Here is a 21595-nt window from a genome sequence, read left to right on the forward strand (position 1 = left end):
TGATCGATGACCTATGGTGAAGCGTGCATGCTGGGATCGGCGATGACATTGACTCGCTGGGGATAGGTAGGTGGGTGCAAAAGTTGTGGTAACTTGGATCTCAACTCTAAAAACAGGGTGGAGAGTCGACGTCTCGACCTTGAGATCGCCGCTATTCCTTCCGTGAGGAACCCCATGATTGCTATAGACACCGTCTTCCGCGAGGCGAGGCCTATATCGATGGTGGGTGGTTCGGATTTAGGTACTTGAGTCGTGAGTGTGCTATTGATACATCTATCCTCTTCGAAGGTGCACAAAGCGAGTTTAAGACCTAACTAAGCGCTAAGCCTGTGAGTGGTCTAGGGGCCCCAACTGGAAGTATGCTTTCCTCGATTGCTCTTGTGCGTGCGACGAGCTCCGGGGCGCACCTCGGAAACAAATTAGATCCCATTGTGTTCCCCCCTAAGATCCCTCCCACCAATTCCAGCTCAGCGAGGACGTATGTAGTTACTTGGCCCGTACAGCCAGACTAGGTAAGTTGTAAGAAAAGAGAGCGAAATCTCGTTCCGAATCACGTATGGGTCACAATAGATGCTGTTTAGTTATAATTACCCCCTATTGATATGGGTTTTTGTCTTATCACGCAGCTGCGTCACGAATAGTACTTACACTGACAGTCAATAGAGAGAATCGAAAAAAGGATCCGTCATACATTCATGCTTCTCGCATCTTTGGAAGAAGATTTCGAATCCTCTTTGTTTTTGTGTTCTCGAATCTTCTTGCCTTACTTGTCGGTTAGGGAGGGAAAGTAAGTTACGCTCAGGTTTCCACTTTCGCCCGTTTTTTACACGGCTTTATTTGGATGAAAGGCTAACCTTGTTTTGAGATGTCTTCCTTTCCATTCTGCAGGTGATTTAGAGTATTGGGGTTGTTTGAAGAGAGCCAATCTCGGGCGGTAGCGAGTGGGATCTTGAGTTGTTGGGATCTGCGCTCGCGTTTGCTTGGATGACTCACTGCTGTTAACGGCCACTGTACTCGTTAGGGTCGTCACCCAACGTTTGAGTGGGAGCATCCGAGTCTCTTGTCTATCACGATGAGCAGTCTCAATTTCGGCATGGAGAAACTGACGCTTTCCACGAACGACCGCACGGCTCCCATTACCGACCACGAGATCATCGACGTCGATGCAGAACTCGACAGAGACGATGGGGAACACTTGGAGGAATTCCAAACCGGCGGTGGACCAGTCGTCTTGATCTTATGTGGACTCATTGCCTCTGGCAAAGTGCGTTCACCTCCTCGTACTACGTGAAAACGTCGTTGTCAATTTCAGAGGCTAACATTTCAAATGGAAATAATCTTCCTGTCTTTCATATTATCCATGATCCTTCTGGACGTCGTCCAATGGCCTGCTAGTCAACCTTTGCATCAAGCCTCCAAACCCACTTTCCTCAATTCCAGCGGTGCAATCAAGACGAACTGGGGGATAGGCGGAGTGTTGAAAACCTGGCTCGACAGTCGCTCAGACAAGGGTTGTCTGTTTGTATTGACAGAACGAACTTCAATGCATCGTGAGTGCTATTAACATTGGTCATACTATTTTCAACGAGTACCGAACGAGCGTCCCCGGTACCCGTTGTGGGAGGGAGTCAACCGCGTCTGAGACGCGGGGTTCTCTTCTCTTCTACCAGCTGTGAATACGACCCAGATGTCGATGGACAGCATTCTCATCCGTTACCTCCCATAGACAACGATTCCACTGGATCAAGATAGCGCGTGAGTTCCCCGGCACACTGATCTGGGTCATCGTTTTCGATACTCCCTACGAGGTAAGTGGATCTGTTCAAATGTCAATGGGTTCCCCCTAGCGCGGGGAGCGCAACGGCTAAAGTTATCCAGTACACTGATTCAGCTTTCCTTTACTCAAAATGTAGGTCTGCGTTGCCAGATTGCATGAACGTAAGTTCCGCAGTTTGCTCAGGGTCTGCTCCTGGAACCGCCTCCCTGGGCAGGGATAGCCATCGTGCCCGCACACAAAGAAATACAATCCACTGCCTAGCGGGATGACCACCTGCCCTGAACGAATGAACCATTGGAGCTCCAACCATGCTCAAGTCCTCCTCTCCCCCACAGGGACAAATCACCCAACAATAACAAGCATCGAACTAGGCCTCTCAGTCCTCTCCCGCTTCGCCGCTGACTTCGAACCACCCGAATCTCACGAAGGCTATGATAGGATTTTGTATCTCAAACCGGAGGATCACCCATCGGCTTTGTACACCCGTTCCGAGTTGGCTGGGATCTTGGAACGTGTTAGGGATTCTAAGCCAGTGGTAGCCGCACCACCTGCTGCCGCGATGTCGTCCTTTGGTGGAGCCCCGCCGAGTAGAGGCGAGTATGGGTATGGAGGTTATGGAGGTGGGGGATATAGAGGTTATGAAGGTGGGAAAGGGCAGGGTCAGTATCACTATCGTGGAGGAGGTAGAGGCCAGTGGCACCATCATGATCATGGCGGAGGAAGGGGGAGAGGCGGATGGGCATCTGGACGCGGACTGTATAACCATAGTCCAGGGCACAGTCGCGGTGGTTTTGCCACAGGACTGTCCACATCGTTCCGGGGATGGAACGTTGGACCGCTCCGTGGTGGGAGGACCGCCGACCGGGGTTGGCCGGGAGTAAGGGGAGGGCATGCGAGCGCACAGAGCGGTGGTGATACGGGAAGGTCCAGTGAAACGGAAATCAAAAGTGGAGAGGGTACCGCAAAGGAGCCTTTTGTTCTGGGTTAAGCTGCGGTTCTGGCGATACATTGAGGCTTCTAATGTATTAGCGTGGTGGGCAAGTACAGTATGCTTTTGTGAGTCGAGTGGAGGATGTGGGTGTCTAAGCCACGAGGATAGCACGGTCGCTAATGCTAGGTAAACGTTTACGATGATGAGCCTTCCGCTGAACTGGTGCTGGATGGTTGTTCTTCCTCCTTCATCCGTTTGCCAAGGATCTTTGCGCTCACCTGCCAAAAATGTTAGAAGATGAGACCTGATACGAGATGGGTGAAACATTACATTGCGGATATGGACCGCGGCACGTTCTACACCATAGTCTTTAGCCAGTTTGTACTTTTCGAGAGCTTCTTCTAGCCTTCCAGCTGGGAAAGATATCAGCCAGTTGCAGGCAGGGTGGGTGAGGCGAAATGTTACACGTACTTGCTTCCAGAACGGCAGCGTGGTTGAATGCTATTTCAGGATCCTCTGGTGAAAGGGAAGATGCAACCCTGGTGCGTGTCAGCCCGTTGGAAGGCCTGTACGGGAGAACAGACAGACACTTACTCCAAGTGGTGCAGTGCAAGATCCGGACGTGAAACTGCGTGAATAGACGGGGTAAGATGTGAATCTTGAGTCGGTGAGGGACATGCAGGTCCACGAACCTGGAGAAATGATATACGCGCTTGCGAGGTCTTCGAAAATACAATAAGTGCACCGAGAATGGGGGCGGTGTTCTATGGAATCTTACTGGTGTGTGCATCCGGGCTTGACGGCTGGAGGGCTATAGACTCCTTCCAAGCGGCAATCGCCTGCTCGTACTCCTCTAAAGACGGTTGAGCTATGAATAGTTTTGAAAAGGCACGAGGCACATACTAAGATGATAGTATGTCACACCAAGATTGAACAGAGAACTGGCGTTTCGTTTTATCTCGACACTGCGTTTGTACAGATCCCTGGCTGCCTGCACGTCGCCCTCCTCGAGTTTTGCTGTCCCTTGCTCTAGACATCGCAGGGCTTCGACCTCGGCTGGGTCTATGGCTGAAGAATGCGGCGTCACGGACGTGGCGTAACCTGCGAATCGGAGAGAAGGATGTTGGTTGTCACGGCCCAACAAGACGGTAAACTCACGGATGGCCGCTGGAATAGTGTGACGTTTGTAGACATTTCTTGGTGCAATCGAGGAGACTTCGGGCCTTTTGGAAGCGATCTGGGAGAGACTTCGACAAGAGAACTGTCGATATGTCTGAACAGATAGCTGTCTTGAGAACAGGCAAGTTCGTCGTGCACAGGGAGCAAGCGACATGGCCGTGGATAAAAGAGACTCAGAGGCTGCTCACCGTCTCCGAGCGTTTGACGCCGGGGGCTGTCACGTGCCGCGCATCGGCCATCAAATCGCGGGGTTGACGGTGGAAAACTTGCTCGTCACTCGTTTTCACAGCCAACGTCCACCAGCTCATCGCTCGTTCCCGCCGCCTCGTCGCCAACACCGTTCTGCTCGTCGACATGTCCGCTGATTCTCAAGCCTCAAGCTCAAAGGGCGCCCCAGAGTTCTTCCAAAATGCCCAGTTCCAGCGGTCTGACATCAATGCTGAAAGCCCAGTCACGTCTGCCGACTTGCTCATGGCAGCGTACGATCCCACAAAACTTCATCCTCTGGCCGAAATAGGGGATAAATTGGACTATCTGCTTCTTGATGACGAAAAGACGAACGAACTTCCCGGGTCTGGGACAGCGATTCCATCTCGAGGGTGGAGTGATGACCTATGTTATGGGACTGGAACCATGTATCTCAGTGGTGAGTCAACCGAATCTCTTTCACATTACTTGTTTTAGTGTTACGCTTCGGGCCTCGTTTTCGCCATTACACCTCCCACACCTTATCTCGCACGTCCCACTTGAGCTCTCTTATTGTTTCTTTTTCGTCACATGCTCACCCTCGATTCTCTAGGTTTGGCCCTTGGCGGTATTTGGGGTGTACGGGAAGGCGCTCGAAGACCACTTGCCGTGTCCAACGCAAGGTTACGGATCAACAGCATCCTGAACTCTGTCACGAGAAGAGGGACCTTCATTGGTAACTCCGCAGGTGTTATGGGTAAGTCTGTCTCGTTGCTTTCCTATTTCGCCTTTTCACTCAGATCCATTCTTTCTTTGTGTTTCCAGCGTTAATGTACAACGGTATCAACTCCTCGATCGACGCCTTTAGAGGAAAGCACGATACGGCCGGAAGTATGACAGCTGGTGCGCTCACTGGTCTATTATTCAAGTCAACATGTATGTCCTCCCTTCTCTTCCCACTCACGTATTTATACGGTTTCTAATCACCCTTTTTGTTAGCTGGTGTCCGTCCCGCAATTGTGTCTGCAAGCGTCGTATCGGGCATGGCTGGCATCTGGAGTCTCGTCAAAAAGAGTGTCTAATGCACTTTCTCGTACTTTACTCATCCTATATCTGTAGTAATCATTTTAATAACCCCCTCTTTCACCGGCTCTAGACTTGGCGTTTTCTGTGGTCAAGATCCCGAATAACATCGTACCCACCGGTTCTTCCATCACCTTCGCCTCGCCCCTTCCAATCCGAACATTTGGCTACAGATTCAGTCCCTGATCCTGGATCTGGATATGAGATACCATCCGCTGTGTCAGATGCGGCAATGCGGCTTCAGTTTTGTGGTTCTGGAAGGCTAAATCTGTTTGTATGCAGGACTATAAGGATTCCCTTTCAATAGGTTTGGCTTTTTTGTCAGTTCAGCCCATCCTGCTCCCTTACATTTGCGTCACCTCTCTCGAGGTGTTGAGTTACCTCTGGGTCATAGCCAACGGTCAAGTCTCCCAGCAGATCCCCACCCACTGTTCCTTTTAACGTGGAAATCCGACGCACTAACAAATAATAGAGTTCAAGCTACTCCTTCGTGGTATCGCCCCGAAACACAAAAGAAAAAAGTCAGTATTTCCCTTCGTTTTGGGTTTGCGCTCCGAACAACGCGGTGTCTGTTACTGATCTGGCACGGACTGTTAATAACAGTGATTCTCCAGCGCCGAGATGTTGTTTCCTTGTTGTCTCAACAGCCCCTACTCAACAAAGGGGACCTCCAGGGTCGCCTTGCTCCTGGTTTCTGGGGGAAGGCAAACGCGGCACCTGAATGCCCAAACGGACGCAGCCCCATTGGATCAGATCGACCGTACTCCTCCGTCTCTTCTCCCCCCGGCAGTGACAAATCATCGTCCACGCCCTCCTCTTCCACTCCCAGTATATTCTGTTCCAGAACGTCGTCTTCGGATCTCCCAGCAACTGCAAGCGGCGATTCGAGGACGTCGAGTAGTGGTCATTCATCTCGCTGCAGCGTGCCCCCGGAACTTTCCCGCGAGGATTGTGTCCGCTCAAAACTGAGAGTTGCCGCGCTGCTAGCCGATTCGCAGAGGTGAGCATTCATTACAAGTTCTATTTGGAATGTTGGTGGAATGGCAATACTGACGGGGTATGGATTTTTGTGTAGGATGTATCGGCTCGAGGTTGTGCAACAGCCGAAAGTTGCTTCAGAGTTTGGCACGAGCAACCTCAAGCGATTGCCAATTACCCCTCCGATAATTGTGCGGCTGGACATACAAGACAGCATGGGTAAACCCCTCACACCGTACGCCTTTCCTCTTTAATGGAATTCCCAACCAATTGCTAAATAACCCGGAATACCTACTCATTTCTTCTGCAGGGATGAGGAACTCCCCTTCCTCGTAGCGCATCTCTCACTCTATACCGAAGACGGAACCCAGTCCTTGGACCAAGGTTCCCAACTCGGTCCACAAAACCAAGAAACCCTCCTCTACGGAGGCCTGATCTCGTCCGTGTATCAATTAAAGGATCTTCAGGACGCCCCTGGGTTGTATTTTCTATTTCCAGACGCTAGTGTGCGATGGAAGGGGCGGTATCAGCTGGGCGTTACTTTGTCTAGGCTATCGAGGTGAGCATGGGGGCTTTTTGCCTTTTGCCTATTTTTTGCGAGGCTTGAAAGGAAGAAAGCTTTCAAGTCGAAACACGCCACACGTCTTTCCCCCTCTTCAATTCATGCTTTGGGTAAACATAGATGGTTGATTTCCGCCGCTTTCTCTTCTTTTCAGTGTTAATGGCCAGGGGAATGTGAGAGTCGCGGAGACTGGAACGCCTTTGTGTCATGTGCGTACTGCGCCTTTTGGGGTTGTAGCGCGGTCTGAGTATGTTGCGGCTGGTGAGTTGCCTTACTTTTGTGTAGTAAAAGGAGACGGTGGTTTACTTTCGGTGGTAGCTCAGACGAGGTTGACAGAGGCCTTTATCCAGCAGGGTGCGCGTATTGATAGATTTTTGTCGTGACTTGCTTTGGTTCTGTTTTCTCTTTGTGGTTTCCGAGGGTTTTCTCTTCTGTTGGGCCTTTTCTTCTCCGAGTCGTTTGTTTCGTTTCTTGGGTTGCTGGCAGCTTGTATCGACGACTATGTATAGTACGGTAATTTCCTTACTCGCTAGATCTGAGTACATGGATTTCAGCGGGATTTCGTGAATACTGGTCCTGGGGGCAGGCGTCCACCAAATCCACATTCTGTTTCCTGCAGCATACACAGCAACCTCTCGCTGATAAAGGATAATATGCCCTTGTAGGACATTGTGTCATTGTTAGGGCCAAGTAGGAGGTTTGGTAGAGGTTAGCATGACTTTGGTGTATGACTTCGGGTTGAAGACTATGATCCCAGTCCACTAATTAAGCTCGGCAATGCCATACTTATCTCTTAAGTTCCCTCGCTCACCACAGAAGTGGAGTCTCCCGAACAGCGTTGGCCACCGCCCCCTTCGTCGATTGCATATTTTTAGTTCTGACCTGCGTAAATCCTCGAGGATTCGGCTAGGGAACGCCTTTAATGTGCTGCGGAAGGAGCAATGAATCCCTCGGAGACATCCTCTCAGATAGTGGACTTCAGTGCCATCTGCCGCATCGCCCCCGGCATGCGCCATGATATGGTGGGATTCCAAGCCTTTGAATGAACTTTGTGACAGAGCACGATGCAGCTAGAGGGAGCTTGAGTGCAATGAGGCTGTTCAGAGACCCTGCTTGGCGTCCTTCCAATGAGAGCGCCCAGCAAACGGACAAGCCAAGTCAAGCCAATCCCGCTGCGCAAAAGGCAAAGCGGCATGTGAACGGCGCTCTCGGATAACATCCACAAATAAACCCGTGATCTTGGGCTTGACCAAACTTCTTCCGTTTCCCTGTTTCTTCTTTACCCCACCGTCTGCTAGCCCGCCCCCCGTTCGTCGCCAGTTGTCATGAGTGCTCAAGATTTCTACAACGCTGGAAAGCCCCAGGATGGATCCTACCCGCCACCACAGGGACCACCACCGGGCCAGGGAGGCTATTACCAAGGTATGTCATATTGTACAAATCAAACGATTCTTCCCCAGAGTGCAGATACACTGCCTCGTACGCTGGGGGGTCGGTCCACAGGATAAGGAGGAGGAGTTGACTGGTTTGAATCCGTGTGTAGGAGGACCTAATAACGGCCAGGGCGGATATTACCCTCAGGTGAGTCCCTGTTGGCTGGCTGCGTGTCAATTGCTGATTGACTGACGGGCTCACTATTGCCTGTTTTCGACCGATTAGCAACCCCCTCAAGCATATCAACAAGGAGGGTACTATGGCGGCCCGCCTCCGCAAGGCTACCCGCAGCAAGGCTATCCTCAGCAGGGATACCCTGCCCAGGGACCTCCTCAGACTGTCATTGTGTACGTTACTCTCTGGTTCAGAGGCAGGGGGACCTAGAAGCGTGCTTCCAAGATGCCAAGCCCACTTCATTTGGCGTCCCCCTTGCGAATTACTCCCCACGGACCCGTGCTCATACGCTCTGTCTCGACAGGCAACAAGAAAAGGAGAGCAACACTGGTTGCTACGCCTGTCTCGCTGCCATCCTCTGCTGTTGCTGCGCCGACGGTGCGTCAAATTTTCATCTGTTCAATACTAAAATCGTCGTAACTGACTCGTTTGGTTGACTTGAAATGTAGCCCTTTGCTGATCATGATCTTCGGCCCGTTTTTGAAACTCAAGCGCTTATCGCAGCTTCCGACGCGTGATGCGCTTGCAGCGTCTTATGCTTACGTTCGGTCACGTCCGCCCCCGCGCCACTTATCTCTCTCCGCACTACTGTTTCCTGTATGATGATCACGAAAAGACACGCGGCGCTTGGGTCGACCTGGAATCTAGGTTGTTTTTGTTTCTTCATTGGCTAATCACTTGTATCCATACCCTCTGTAATCACCCTTTTTACCTCGGTTCGGTTCCGACCCTTCTCTTTCTACTCCTTTTGCGAATTTATCACCCACACACGATTTGGAGTAGTTTTTGTCGTTGTCTGGGCAGTGTCTCACTTGAAGGATGGGTTTGAGCTTTACAGGGAGAGTCTCAGATAGACGAACGCTGCTTGCAGCATCTTAGGCCCTGGGGTCGCTTGGGTACTGGACTCCACCCTCGTGGCAAGTACTTGCACACAAGTTCTTGGCTCTCCTGGTACCACCCGGCGAGGGTGCCTCGAGGTGATGCCATTTCTCCGTACTCACAGGACGAGCTTGACGTCCCTGCGACAATGGTACGAGATGTTCCTCCTCTTCACAAAGCACGTCAGCTCTACATACTGAATGCAGATAACGAAAAGGGTGCAATTTCTCGATCGAGAAAGGTTCCATGTACGAAGTCCTCGAGGCGCGAGCTGATTATGGTATGTTCAAAGTCTATCCCAATGTCTCCTGTCACGGTGCGGGAGGTATAAAGTGACTTTTGAAGTTTCCCTTCTTGGCGAGGGTGAGGGTTACAGTTGTTATTGTTGCTTTACGGTATACCGTATGCTTGCGCTTGCCATTCTGACATACCCATGGGAGGGGACGGTATCTCTGACTCGAGGTCAGCCCCCTGTTCCATTTGGTAAACCTTGCGTCGAACTATGTATACATCTGGTGCGCACGCACCGCGGTTGGGATGAGTCGGAAGGTCTGTGATTCTGAATTTCCGAATGCATGGGTCGTTCAAATGGGTAGAGAGTCGAATGCTCGTCGTGTCCGTCGATGTGAGATCCCCAATGGTGATCTAATACGACTTGCCGCTTTGGCAACCGTACCCCAGTCCCTCAACCTAAGATGGGATGATTTTGTGAAGAGCGTTGAGCTTAAATGGAACATGAGAGGGAGGGCGATAGTCAACGTTTCGAATTCAACGGGCAACCCGTGTGTCAGAGTGCCAAAGAAATGGATGGTGCATGAGTGTGCGGTGGTTTGAAGCTTGAAATTCATGTACATCGTCCCCAACGGTCGCATCTAGGACGGTTCACGATCGGCCATGTACCAGGAACGGTCAGTGCAATGTAACTCTCGCGCCTGGTTTCTATGAGCGCTCGGAAGGACCTCGGTTCATCCCGTGCTGATAGGCAAAGCCGAATTCCTGGTATGTAGATAGTGAGTGAGTGAAGGAGTTCGAACAATGGCCAGCTGAGGAAGACCTGTGCATGTGTTGCACTTGTGTCCACCGACCGATAAGAGTGAACCAGATACCAGGGGATCGTCCCCCGAAGGTCATGTACATAACCTCGGGCACACACGCCGTCTCCGCCGACCAAGCAGTACATACGCACAACTTGAGAAGGCGTTCCCGGAACTACTTAGACGGAATCTGGGACCTAAAAACGGGACTGATGCGGTATGCCGCTGAGGCCCGAGTGTCGCCATTTGGGCGCTAACGCATACCGGTACTCTACCACAATCGACGGGGCTTCTTCCAATGGTATTAATTAACATCATTATCGTCTTCGCAATGATTAGCAGATGCTTCTGATCTAAATTGATTGCCCGCACCGATGAGGCTACTTTGCATTCTGTAGTTGGAGTTGTGCCATCCTAATGGACACAGTGGGCGCCTAAATTCTCCACTGGAAGCAGGGCTTCATTCAAAGTGGCAGCGGACCAGGCTTGGGGATTAGGTTTCTTATCAGGGCTGCACAGAGTAAACTTGAAGACAACAGAAAGCGTATATTTGTAGGAATGATCTGTTCGTAAAGCTAGTTAAGAATGTTGGATAGTTTGTGGATTTAAAATAGTCTGCTGGGTAGTAAGAAGGACTCTCGGAATGATGGGTCGGAGGCAGGCGACGATTCGGCGCTTCACAAGCCAACGGTAACAGGAACACATCCGACGTTGATGAGACCGTCTGAGGAAAGGGCCAAATTAGCGCGATAGTCCCCGTCACCAAATCGACGACTTACTGAATTTGTTGTCGGTGCAGCAAACAGGCGCGGAAGAGCACCTGGTCCCACCTCCAACACCGACGACGCTGAGCGGGCTGCAACCAGAGGCAATATCGCCAAGGATACCACCAAGGTCAAGACCGAGGAGCGAGGTCAAGAGGTTGGCCTCGCGAGATTGGGCAGAGAAACGGGTTTCGCCTGTTTGATGCGAGGTTCAAAAATGTAAACGCTTGGTCGCAATGACCCTCGGAGTTACTCACAGCATTGGACGGGGCCGGTGTTGCAGACACCTTCGGAGTTGGGAATGGGATTGGCGGTCACGGAGACGGTGATAGCGAGAAGGGCGGTGGTGAGAGTGAAGAGAGTCTTGTTGAGCATTGTGAGGCAGTTGACTGAGCGGGGAAGTAAAAGAGGTTTGTTGATAAAAACGGTCGGTGGTGGCCAAAGGTTTTATAGCCTGAGGATGGACGACAGCTGTGGCAGTGACTATTGTGACACCTTCTAGAGAGTCAAGGTGAATTCTGGAGGGGCTTCTTGAATGCTGGAAAGAGATCACGGAGATGGGAAGAACAGTGGAATGGCACTGTAAGGGAGATTATCCTTCAAGACCTCTTTTGTCCATCACAAGTGCGAAGGCGATGGGCGGCGACTGTGGTAGTCCCGGATGACAGCGGACGAGTTTCGAGGGACACAATTCACGGTCAACAGTCTTGACTTGTCGATGGACGAAAACATGCGCTCGATGAAACTTCGAGCCTGGTGCATGTGGCTTTCTGAATAATGTTCATTTCCCAATTCCGTGCCGGGGGTAAGGTTTATTCGTAGTTCTCGGAAGTTGGGGGATCGAGTCCCGAATGGTACTTGGTCGGCAAATCGGAAACAACCGATGGATGCTTCCAGAGCGTGTAAACGCTCCACTAGCCCCGACAGTTCGATCGTAATCCGCTCTAGTGCTGGGAGAGAGAGATTGGCGCCGGCGAGTCGCTCGATGAGCATGAGGCGCTCGAGAGACCACGGGTAGGATCCTGGGAAGATGATCTCAAGGTGTTTGAGACGCTCCGTCGAGAATGTTTGCCTTCCCAGAAGGGCGGCGAAGTCAAATATCTGGTCCGGAGCTGAATTATGGGGACAATGCCAAGGTTAGCGCGTAAAAACTGAGTAGCGAAGAAATAAGCGCACTGTTATCAGGAATGAGCCACACGAGGTGTTCTAGACGCGAAGTGCCACTCTCGGTGACTCGATCGAAGGCGAACGTAAAACAGAGGGGTGAGGCTTCCAAGACTAGGCGAGGTATCGACAGGAGATAATTGGGAATTTCCGGCATGGGACAGAACATCCCAATGCAATCATCCGATTCTCCTAGGAATGATAGGGACTGGAGGTTGATCTCCGGTCTGGCCTTATGGACTTCGAGGTAAAAGGAGACTCTGCTGTTGGGTGTTGGCTCTGAATCGATTAAAACCAATTCTTGAAGTCGCAGAGCCTCCTTGACAAAGGGAAATCCATGGATGTTCGATAGTATCAGGCACTTGAAGGAGGGTAGGGCTAGTGTCTGTTGGATAGACTCTCGCAGTTTTGAGGACCCATGGGGGGCGGGAAACGCCTCTCGACAGAGCTCCAGTTTTTCGATTTTCTTGAAGTTCAACATAAAACCGGAAAGTCGACTGTCTCGAGCGAGGGCATATCCATCAGGTCCTTCATCTCTCCCTCTCCACGAGGAACTGTATCCCAAGTTCAGTCTTAAAGCTTAAAGATTGAGTGTGACTCGCTAAAGTCGGATCTCGTTTTAATTGCTGATAAACTGCAGGAAATTTCCGTTCGATGGCAAGATTGTTTGGATTGGACAAATCGATCTCTTGGAAGAGGTAGCGCAAATTGCAAATGGGAAGAAAGCGTCGGCTGACCAGCGAACATGAGAGGATGGCAGGTTTGTCATGACGAAGGTAGGTCAGAACCTCCAGAAAGATGTCTGCAGGTATCTCCTCCTTCATCTTTTTCCAGCGGATTGGGAGGCGTTTTGGTGCTGAAGACCAAGTTCACACCGTCCCACCTTGGAGTTTCAATCGGAGCTGAATATGGCGGCTTCCTCCGAGTCGGCTTAGATGACATTGAAGAACGCCGGGCCTCGAAGCAAGAGATGCAGCTCGTACTCGCAGCAGATGCTACTGTGCTATTATCAAACCTGGGGTCCGAAAGGTATTACAAAGGGCCCACGTAATTGGGCCGCCGACGTTGTGGTGTGATTGCCTCGGAAAACAATGATCTCGACAAGGTGGTCTGAGCACCGCCCAAGGATGGCCAAAGGGACTGCGCGTGGCTCCAATCAGACGCGCCCAGGACAAACCGGGACAATACACTCACGAAAGTCGATCTCTGGGGAATGCAAACATGGATCGATCGTCTTGTTCATCGACGTCCTTACGGTCCGAAAGCTCTAGGACGAACAAAAAACACACGTGCCTGCAATTGTGCTTCCAATTGTCACTTAAATCTCAGCTTGAGCCTTGAATGCCCCTCGCTGCGCGAGAGGGAACGTCAAGAATCTGGTGCATAGACCCTTGGAAAAGGGTATAAAAGCCATCCCCAGCGCAGAGTGATTCCTCACTGTTCACAGTACCAATCAACACATCAGCAATGGACTCCTTCACCACCATCAACATCCCCACCAACTTCGAGACTGGCGGCGGCTCCGGCAACGGTGCCTACTGCGTCATCGCCTAAATGCCCAGACGGCAGAGTCCTTGTCTTTTGTGGCTCGGTGAATAGGTATGTGTGCCAACATTCTTAATAGGATTAGGATCTGGTCCTGACTTCACTTCCAGGAGTGTTCCGCCTTGTTCACTGCTGTCATAGAGGCCTTGTGCTCGTACCCTCATATATACCCAACCAATGTGTCCACGTTGGAAGCTTAATACATAATCTTTTTTGCGCGCAAAATGGTGTGATTCACAGTCCCTTGAAAGCGCTTACATGCGACAATGGTCATCACTTGGACTTTCTCGTCGAATAGTCGACTAGAATTGAGCATCTGCACGCGTCGTCCGGTTCAACGAACGTTCAAACCGAAACGACCATACGATTCGTAGGGAATAGTCAATATATGGATACAACTACTCGCTCATACAGAGCGAGACGCATAATGTACATTTTGACAGGGTATTCAAGATAGCAGGTATGTACAAAGTTAATATTAGTCATGAGGTTGTACTTGTGCAGGATCCCATGTCACCCAGAACTCAAAGTCTGGTCGTTGCGACAGGCCGTCGCATTGCTTAACGATAGCCGTCACTTCGTGGCAGAATTTTACATACTCAGCGCGTCGTTGACCGCCGAGTTTCTGTTGATCGTGGTTAACGGAAGGGATTTCACTGGACGAAGATGACGCACCAAACAGTTGCTCCTCATTGCGGAGAGCATACTTTTCACAAGCGATGTATGGTTCGCAAAGTCAGGAGTGCTTTGGTCCATCGATTCCAGCTTTTTGAACATGTCTGTTTCGGAGATCAGTCTATGCATTGTGGCTTGAAACGAAGGCGACGTACAGTTGATGAGAGGAAGCCTGAATTGGAGGAACTGTTCGGCGTCGAAAGTATACCTGCCGGTTGCAGGAGCAGGTGGGAGAGAATCACACCCCGAAAGCAGAGGGTGTTGGAGTTGCTCCAGCGACAAGAAAGAAGCCAAAAATTGGGCATCGAGGGAGGGTTTCGGATTTGCAGGGGTTACCAAGGTGTTGACCATAGTATGGAACAGTCGAGATTTGACGGGCCCAACCTGAAACAGTCCCTGAGAGGCGATCTGGTGAACTGCGAGGTGAGCACCTACCGTCACACACTTCGGATACCGCTCTAGACAAGCAAGAGAGATAAGCGTGTCGAACTTCCGTGCCTCTCGTTCGCGGCCACGCTCGACCAAGTCAGGTTTCTGAAATTTATCAATCGCAGAGAAAATGTCCGTCCACTCCTGCAGAACAATCAACACTGGTCAATCTCGTAAACGGATGACAGATGCTCACTTTCTCTCCCGCTTCGCCGTTCCCCTGGATCAACATACATCCGACCCAGCACAAAGCCCGCTCATAGCATGTCTTCAGAATATCCAAACGATCAAGAGATTCTTCCTGCTCGACACTTGCTTTCATAGAACGATACATCAACCACGTGAGCGGAGCACCGAGGGCCTGTTTCTCGATGTCAGCAATTACCACCATGCATAAGAAGACACACCCACCTTCTTGAGCGTGTCGTCTTCCTTGGGTGTCGGGGCAGACACAGGACCAGCCAGTGCCTCGGGGATCTCGACATTACTCCAATCAATGTCGGCAAACATATCGCCATATTGATCTTGACTCTCGCTCTCCTCTTCAACGTGTACCTGAGCGGGAGCAGGGAGCGGAGGTCGTTCAGGGGGGATGGCGATGAACCGAGCGTTGACGACGGCAATGATCGTGTCTTGGACCAGTTCATTCTGTTCCCGTGTGCCAGTGGTGAGTGGCTTGAGGTTAGCTGGGCAAGGAGAGTATAAGAACATGCGGAGCAAGATTAGAAGGAACCCGTACATAGGAATTGAGCCTCAGGATACTGCTTGATCTCCGCCTGGAGGTCAAATATCCGGCGAACCGTCTCAAACAAAAGACTACAGGCCGCTGGAACAGTCGGGTCTTGACAAGGCCTGCCCGTCGGCCACAACTCCGCGAGGGCCTTGGCTACCTCTCCACCCCACATAGCCAAGGGTTCCAGCCCCAACTCTGGCTGCCACCGCAAAAGAAACCGTGCCCAGCAGAAGATGCCTTGGATGACGATCATGCGTGTGTTGTGGTCCGTCATCTTGTCGACAGGGATGGTCCTCTGGAGTTGACTGACTTTCTGGGAGAAAGTGGTTGGGTCGAGATAGACTGTGACAACAGCGGCGGTGATGCGGTTGACGACTGTCGCGAGCTCAGACTCGGTAGGATTCTTTTCATCCACGAACGCGATGGCAGAGACGGGGTCCGAAAGGGAGATAAGTTTCCGAATACCAGCTGTGATTTTTCTGGAGTTATTGGTGTTGATATCCTGCGAAGCCTTGATGATGAACTTTAGTAACAGCGTATATGACGAATCCTTTGGCTCGAATTCAGCAATCTTGTCGCCGGAGTCATTTCGAAGGAAAGTGGGAAACTTGGCTTTCTCGTTTCCTAGGCCGGCAAACTTGCGAGGAACGAAAACCTTGTCCAGGACTTGCTTCACCAACGGGGCGATGTCGACAATTTGCCATTTCCATCGCTCCTGGAGGAGCAGGCACCGAGATAGGAGGTAGCGCAGATAGGCATCTTGGTATTCCGAGTCCGAGTCGCGTGAAAGGGTACGTCCGAAGAGCAGTTCGACGATGTCCCAGCATGCCGGAAGATGTCGTTTCTGGACGACCATGCCCGTAGTGGAGAATTGAGACAGAGCGCAAAGGGAGAACAGGGTCCGCCAGCACCGTTCTATCAGCGCGGGATCGTCAGGATTGCCGTCGATTGACGTTCGGAAGTCAGTAAGGACGAAATGCCAGAATAACGGTGGCTGTTTTCGATTGGTAGGAGGCCGGAGTCGGGAAAAGGCTTCGAGGACGTGGATGAGGCGCACCCAGATTTCAGCAGCAAAGAGGTGGGTGGCTGAGACGTCTGCAGCTGTATCAGCGTCCTGGAGCTCTTTGACTGCCTCCATGACGGGGTCCAAGCCGAGAGTCAGAAGGTGGTGCATGGTTAACTGGATCGCTTGAGCCAATGTTGAACCCTTCATTAGCTCACCGCGCGAGTCCAGGACGGGTCGTCGTAACCGTAGTCCGACTTCCACAGCATACCAGTCAAACTGGAGCAAAGGAATATCGATGGACTGCGCGGGTCGAGGTTCGTCCTTGAGTTGAGACAGGTGCTTAAGGAGATGTTCTTCGATTGGCTTGGCTACGGATTCCGCTACCTCGTTGGGAGCGGTGGAGCCTGGAGAGTGATGTGAGATTGCAAGGCAAACATGGCGCGCGACAAAAGTCAACTGTTCTGCTTCCCTGTCCTGGTCAGGATCGGGAAGCTTGTCTGCAAATTCGAGTAGGACGTCGCTCAGGCGTTGTACGACTTCGCGCAGGCGCATGTCATCGAATCCATTGCTGAGATCGAATTCTTCATATCCCGGAAGAATGAGGCGGCCTAAAGACGGCAGTTGGTAGTCATTGCCAAACGAATTGATGACCTCTTGCAGCCACCCGTTCTTGATATACTGCGCACCCGGGAGTTCGACTCCCACTTGCAGGGCATGAACCCCTCCATCTTTGAGGACAAGCTCTTCCACCAGGTCGTCGTCTTCCCGGACCTCTGCCTCTGGGAACGCCGGGCCATCGACCATCTCGACATCTGAACTTGGCGGGTCAACAGACATTCTTCGAGGTGCGGGGGAGGGTGGTGTCGGTCGCGGCATCCTATGAGCGGGAGGACCTTCCCATGGACGTATCTTGGCTCCAGGATTGGCGTTGCGAGCGACACGGCGCCGGTCCTCCTGCTGCAGGTCAAGCGTCTGGTAATCTGGGCCTTTCCGGCTCACATACTTTACCCCTCCTTGTTTCGAAATAGTCATATAGAGGCCGTTTCTAGCTGCTTTCGCTTTCCGCTCTTTACGCTTCTGCTGCAGGGACTTCTTGCGGAGATCCATGCCCGTGAGAGGGGCAGGACCTTCATTGTCGGCTTCATCGTCACTGAAAGTTGGACTTGGAGGTAGATGGGAGGATCTAGGGCCATTTGATCGCTTCGAGCTGTGAGAGGAGCGCCTCGGTTTGGTTGAATAGAAAGCATGGAGGTCTTGCTGCTTCCCTCGCCCAAACTTCTTTGCCCCACCAGCGACAATGTCCCACTTGAAGCTTTGCTGACGACCGTCTCTTGAGGAACTGATCCTCTCCATCCCGCCTGTAGCAGTACCATTGGCCCTCGATTTCGAGCTCGCTTTCCGTTTAGCTCGGTCGACAATCCGTGGTCTATGGTTGAGCATATAATTGATTAGTGCCTTTTCGAGTCGCGGCCTGTCCTTGCCCGTGTAAAAAGTTGCGATGGCTTCCTTGTCGATCTCTTCATCCGAGTCACTGTCCGAGATATCATAAACCTCCCGCTCCTGCTTGGGTGCTTTTGGAGCAGGGACGCCGCCGTCATCACCTTCATCGGGTTGGTTGTCGGACCAAAAATGATCAAGGGGAGGTGAAGGGTTAGGTGACGAGTAGTGCACAGACGACGTCCGAGGAGGTGGAGGAGCCAACGAATGGTCAGAAAGGAGATCCGGTACCTCCGGTAAAGGCTCGTCCTCGCTCTCAGTGTCCCCCTTGATCTCCCGCATTAATCCGCCCACCGCACGGCGCACCTTCGTCTGACCAGGTTTAAGCACTCCGCCATTCTCGCCATCGCTGGCAACGGCCGACGACTGCCTTTGTTTCCTCCGTGCCCGCCGTTCAGCGTCCTTTTTCGCAGCCTCCTCTTTCTTTGCGTTGGCGAGCATCATGTCCGCTAGTTTGCGAGGGTACATCCTATACAGAATCTCCGCTTTGCCTTTGGGCAGAGCCCCAGGAGCCTCGTCTTCGGAACTGGAAGAAGAGCTGCTGGAACTTTCGATAGAGACGATACTGCGACTCCGAGATGATCTTGTCCGTCTGAGTCGTCGTTGTGGTCGCTGGGCATCGTCTTCAGACTCGCTGGAAGATATTGTGACCACATTGCGCGATGAGCTGGGACCGGCTTCCGGCTGGGGGTCGTCGATAACAGGCGTAAATGGTTCGAAGTGGAACTCATTAGGTGTTGCAGGGTCGTCATCCTGGGGTGCCGAGTTATTCTCGTTGTGGTCCTCCCTGTCGTGATCTAAGAGAATTAGAAGCTGAGGAAGGACAGTCCATTGTGAGCCCTACCTAGCTCTGGGAAGGGAGAAGGGCCCTTAGGATTATCCCTGAGCTGGATACACGTTATGTTAAGCCCACAACTTCGCAGCAAAGATCAAGAACCCACATTCGGTGCAGCTGGAGACTTCTTCGACCGCGCCTTCTCATTGTTCGCCCGTCGTTTTTCTTCCCTTTCCTTCCTCTTCCTCTCCCTCTCTTCGCGTTTCTTCTGCTTCAGCATCCGCTTGTTCTCCCTAGCCAACCTGGCCATCTCCTTCTCCTCTTGCGTGTCCTCCAGCTCTTCCCCGTAGTTCAGCTGCAGCTGCTTCACAAGGTCCAACACGTCGCCAGCCACACCGCCAGGTGAAGCTGTGCGCTTCCTCCGCCTTTCCCTCGACCTTTCCCTTTCCTCGTAGGTACCATCCTCATCATGTTGATCAATGACCATCGTCTCTCCTGCCACATCCTGACTCTCTTCTTCCTCTTCCTCGTATCGATCATCTGGGTCGCGACGCGTTCCCCGTCCAGGACTTCTGATCTTAACACGCGCCTCCGGAGCGTTTTTGGTTACCAGCTTGTACTGATATTCGTCGTATCGATATGGGTTGATTTGGGCAGGAGCGCGTCGCCGGAGTGCGTACCGCCTTCCGGATTCCTCTTCCTGCATTTGTCGGACTTCTTCCGGAATATCATCTGCGACGGTTACTGGTGATGCTGATGCTTGTGGAAGTGAAGACGGGCCGGCCGTGGGCGAAGAGGCTTGAGCCACATCGGGGGAGGGCTGCCGTACTGGCGAAGGAGGTGCAGAAGGGGCAGAAGGTGAAGGGGAGTCGCGAATGGATGGTGAAGGTCCCCGAGGTGAGATAGCTGGCGACTCTGTTCTCCGAGGTTCTTCGGATACTTGCACCTCATCGTCGTCAGAGAAGAGGTCATTAATGTTCCCCGAATTTTCTCGTGGGGATTCAGGCGTGTCATTGTCAAACCTGACTATTCCGGGAGAAAGGAGGTCCACGGTGAGGGCAAACCCTCGCCGAATATTAATGGGGGGAGATTCCACAGGCGTCGTGGAACCACGGTGAAAGTCGATGGCATGAGTTACAAGCTGCGAGTTCTTCTGTGGAGTGACAGGCAGAGGGTCACGGTCAATCCTGAAGATGCCCGGAGAAAAGAGGTCCGCGGTGAGAGTAAACCCGCGTTGGGCAGTACGGGGAGGAGACTCTAAAGGCGTCGTGGAGCCCCGGTGACGGATAGTATCTTCATTTGCCAGCTGCGAGTTCTTTTGAGGCGTGATAGGGAGTGTTTCGTGTCTCAGTGGGGATTGCAGCAACAAGGGATCTTGAGATTGGTCTGGCTCGTCGATATCCATTCCGTCCTCCACCTTCGCCTTTGCTGGGGACAAAACTGGGGATCCAGAAAGTCGAGTAGGTGATGTCCCGTGTTCTTTGAAGTTATCTGAAGATTGAGACAGCACTGGAGTCTCTCCGACCACGGTCGGAAGATCTTTCATATCGACCAACTGGAAGTCATCGTGGTGTACCTGGAAATGTTCAACACAAGTTAACTAAGATCAACGGGTAATTTCTACCTTCATGCGCTTGTGAGGTCGCCGATAATCATCTTCAGAACCGGGACTCCGTCCAAAAGTAATTGGGTTCAGCCGCATTTCCTCGCGTTCTTCGGGGTCTGATGTTTCGACATATTCTTCTGACGAATCCCAGTCCATGACGACTTTACGCGACTTGAACCTTTTCTCTGAGTGTAGCAAAGTGAGGATTCTACAGGCGCAGAGGCCGAGGACGTTCGCTGGACGGCCAGCACCAGTCGACGTCGTTGGCAAAAGTCAAGCGGACTGTCACTGAATCCGAGAAGGCGGGGGATGACCATGGTCACGCTGATTGCACGTGGGCGTGATGAGCTGCAGAAGATAGGGGCCAATGAGTAGGGACCTTGTTGCTAAGCTTCTAGTTCTACCTAGTGGTAAAGGGACGTAGAGGAGTGAAATAAGTCAGCTCTGATAGCTAGTCCAATAGACTCAGTCGAATGATTGTTCTTCATACCCTGGAGGAATGGCCAAAACCCGACAGTTCGTGTAGTTCTGACACTGACAGTGTTAGCAGTCTTGCATTAAACCTCGAGCCCCAACTTAGAGTAGCTCGTCGACAATACAGAGGCTTCTCCAGCGTGTGATTCTCAACCCACGAGCCTGGAGTCACAGAATGATCTAAAGGATAGTGGCTCTGTCTACATCAACAACCTAATCGGTCCTGGGAGTGAATGGCAATGTATCGTAATAGACAGAGGTTTCCTCTCAGGACGTCCTCACCTCCTGAGGACGCTGCGATATAATTGCAAACGTAAAAGGGGTATAGGTATCGAGCTTTTAACTTGGCCTGTACATCTATTATTATAATGGCAATATGCATCCATTCTCCCCATTTAGAGAGTCATGAAAATGTAAAGATTCTCAGGCTGAAGGAGCAAGTGAACGCTCTGAGTATCTACCTCGTCAAGCGCGGACTCGAGCCCAATATCCTGTAGGAGCTCCTCACCGAGTCACTCCTGGAGACCCCAGATCATATCGCTTCCATCTCCGGGGGATGTACCATCCGCCTCAGATTGAGGGGTACCAGCACTTCTGACGGGATTGTTACTTGAAGCTGTGGGCGATAGACCCATCCAAGCTTCATCGGCTGCGAAGGATGGAGATGGGTGCGCGTGAAACTCCTGAGAAAACACAGACTGTCGAGCTTG

General features: G+C 51.8%; 9 protein-coding genes across 9 annotated transcripts; 5 read left to right on the forward strand and 4 right to left on the reverse strand.

Annotated features, from left to right (window-relative positions):
* Positions 1-1072: 1072 nt before the first annotated feature.
* On the forward strand, positions 1073-2658 carry CC1G_14882 (hypothetical protein; the record flags this gene model as incomplete). The annotated part of the gene is made up of 6 exons (XM_002910859.1): positions 1073-1264; positions 1533-1672; positions 1727-1808; positions 1914-1938; positions 2113-2380; positions 2436-2658. 6 exons carry the CDS (start codon positions 1073-1075, stop codon positions 2656-2658), a joined length of 930 nt encoding a protein of 309 aa, XP_002910905.1.
* A 244-nt stretch (positions 2659-2902) lies between these two features.
* Positions 2903-4041, reverse strand: CC1G_05736 (hypothetical protein; the record flags this gene model as incomplete). Its single annotated transcript, XM_001831613.1, has 7 exons — positions 2903-2986; positions 3039-3121; positions 3180-3247; positions 3303-3336; positions 3401-3430; positions 3487-3561; positions 3612-4041. The coding sequence occupies 7 exons, from the start codon at positions 4039-4041 to the stop codon at positions 2903-2905; spliced, it is 804 nt and encodes a 267-aa protein (XP_001831665.1).
* A 200-nt stretch (positions 4042-4241) lies between these two features.
* Positions 4242-5224, forward strand: CC1G_05737 (mitochondrial import inner membrane translocase subunit tim23; the record flags this gene model as incomplete). Its single annotated transcript, XM_001831614.2, has 4 exons — positions 4242-4533; positions 4687-4830; positions 4899-5009; positions 5073-5224. 4 exons carry the CDS (start codon positions 4242-4244, stop codon positions 5153-5155), a joined length of 630 nt encoding a protein of 209 aa, XP_001831666.1. The 3' UTR covers positions 5156-5224.
* A 208-nt stretch (positions 5225-5432) lies between these two features.
* Positions 5433-7063, forward strand: CC1G_14883 (hypothetical protein; the record flags this gene model as incomplete). The annotated part of the gene is made up of 7 exons (XM_002910860.1): positions 5433-5476; positions 5629-5677; positions 5771-6156; positions 6232-6369; positions 6445-6573; positions 6851-6957; positions 7047-7063. 7 exons carry the CDS (start codon positions 5433-5435, stop codon positions 7061-7063), a joined length of 870 nt encoding a protein of 289 aa, XP_002910906.1.
* Positions 7064-7983: 920 nt separating this feature from the next.
* CC1G_05738 (hypothetical protein) lies at positions 7984-9091 on the forward strand. The gene is made up of 5 exons (XM_001831615.2): positions 7984-8118; positions 8240-8277; positions 8356-8477; positions 8609-8682; positions 8754-9091. The coding sequence occupies exons 1-5, from the start codon at positions 8062-8064 to the stop codon at positions 8820-8822; spliced, it is 360 nt and encodes a 119-aa protein (XP_001831667.2). The 5' UTR covers positions 7984-8061; the 3' UTR covers positions 8823-9091.
* Positions 9092-10894: 1803 nt separating this feature from the next.
* CC1G_05739 (hypothetical protein) lies at positions 10895-11356 on the reverse strand (the record flags this gene model as incomplete). Its single annotated transcript, XM_001831616.1, has 3 exons — positions 10895-10941; positions 10997-11176; positions 11239-11356. 3 exons carry the CDS (start codon positions 11354-11356, stop codon positions 10895-10897), a joined length of 345 nt encoding a protein of 114 aa, XP_001831668.1.
* Positions 11357-11599: 243 nt separating this feature from the next.
* Positions 11600-12626, reverse strand: CC1G_05740 (hypothetical protein; the record flags this gene model as incomplete). The annotated part of the gene is made up of 2 exons (XM_001831617.1): positions 11600-12093; positions 12158-12626. The coding sequence occupies 2 exons, from the start codon at positions 12624-12626 to the stop codon at positions 11600-11602; spliced, it is 963 nt and encodes a 320-aa protein (XP_001831669.1).
* A 976-nt stretch (positions 12627-13602) lies between these two features.
* CC1G_14884 (fungal mating-type pheromone) lies at positions 13603-13915 on the forward strand. Its single transcript, XM_002910861.1, has 2 exons — positions 13603-13744; positions 13801-13915. The coding sequence occupies exon 1, from the start codon at positions 13613-13615 to the stop codon at positions 13697-13699; it is 87 nt and encodes a 28-aa protein (XP_002910907.1). The 5' UTR covers positions 13603-13612; the 3' UTR covers positions 13700-13744; positions 13801-13915.
* Positions 13916-14168: 253 nt separating this feature from the next.
* Positions 14169-20567, reverse strand: CC1G_05741 (hypothetical protein; the record flags this gene model as incomplete). Its single annotated transcript, XM_001831618.1, has 10 exons — positions 14169-14315; positions 14366-14469; positions 14521-14749; positions 14801-14938; positions 14991-15155; positions 15206-15480; positions 15534-18827; positions 18875-18917; positions 18972-20381; positions 20430-20567. 10 exons carry the CDS (start codon positions 20565-20567, stop codon positions 14169-14171), a joined length of 5943 nt encoding a protein of 1980 aa, XP_001831670.1.
* Between the last annotated feature and the right edge of the window lie 1028 nt (positions 20568-21595).

Source organism: Coprinopsis cinerea (genome assembly GCF_000182895.1).
Source record: "Coprinopsis cinerea okayama7#130 chromosome 7 map unlocalized cont3.7, whole genome shotgun sequence".
Classification (NCBI taxonomy): domain Eukaryota; kingdom Fungi; phylum Basidiomycota; class Agaricomycetes; order Agaricales; family Psathyrellaceae; genus Coprinopsis; species Coprinopsis cinerea.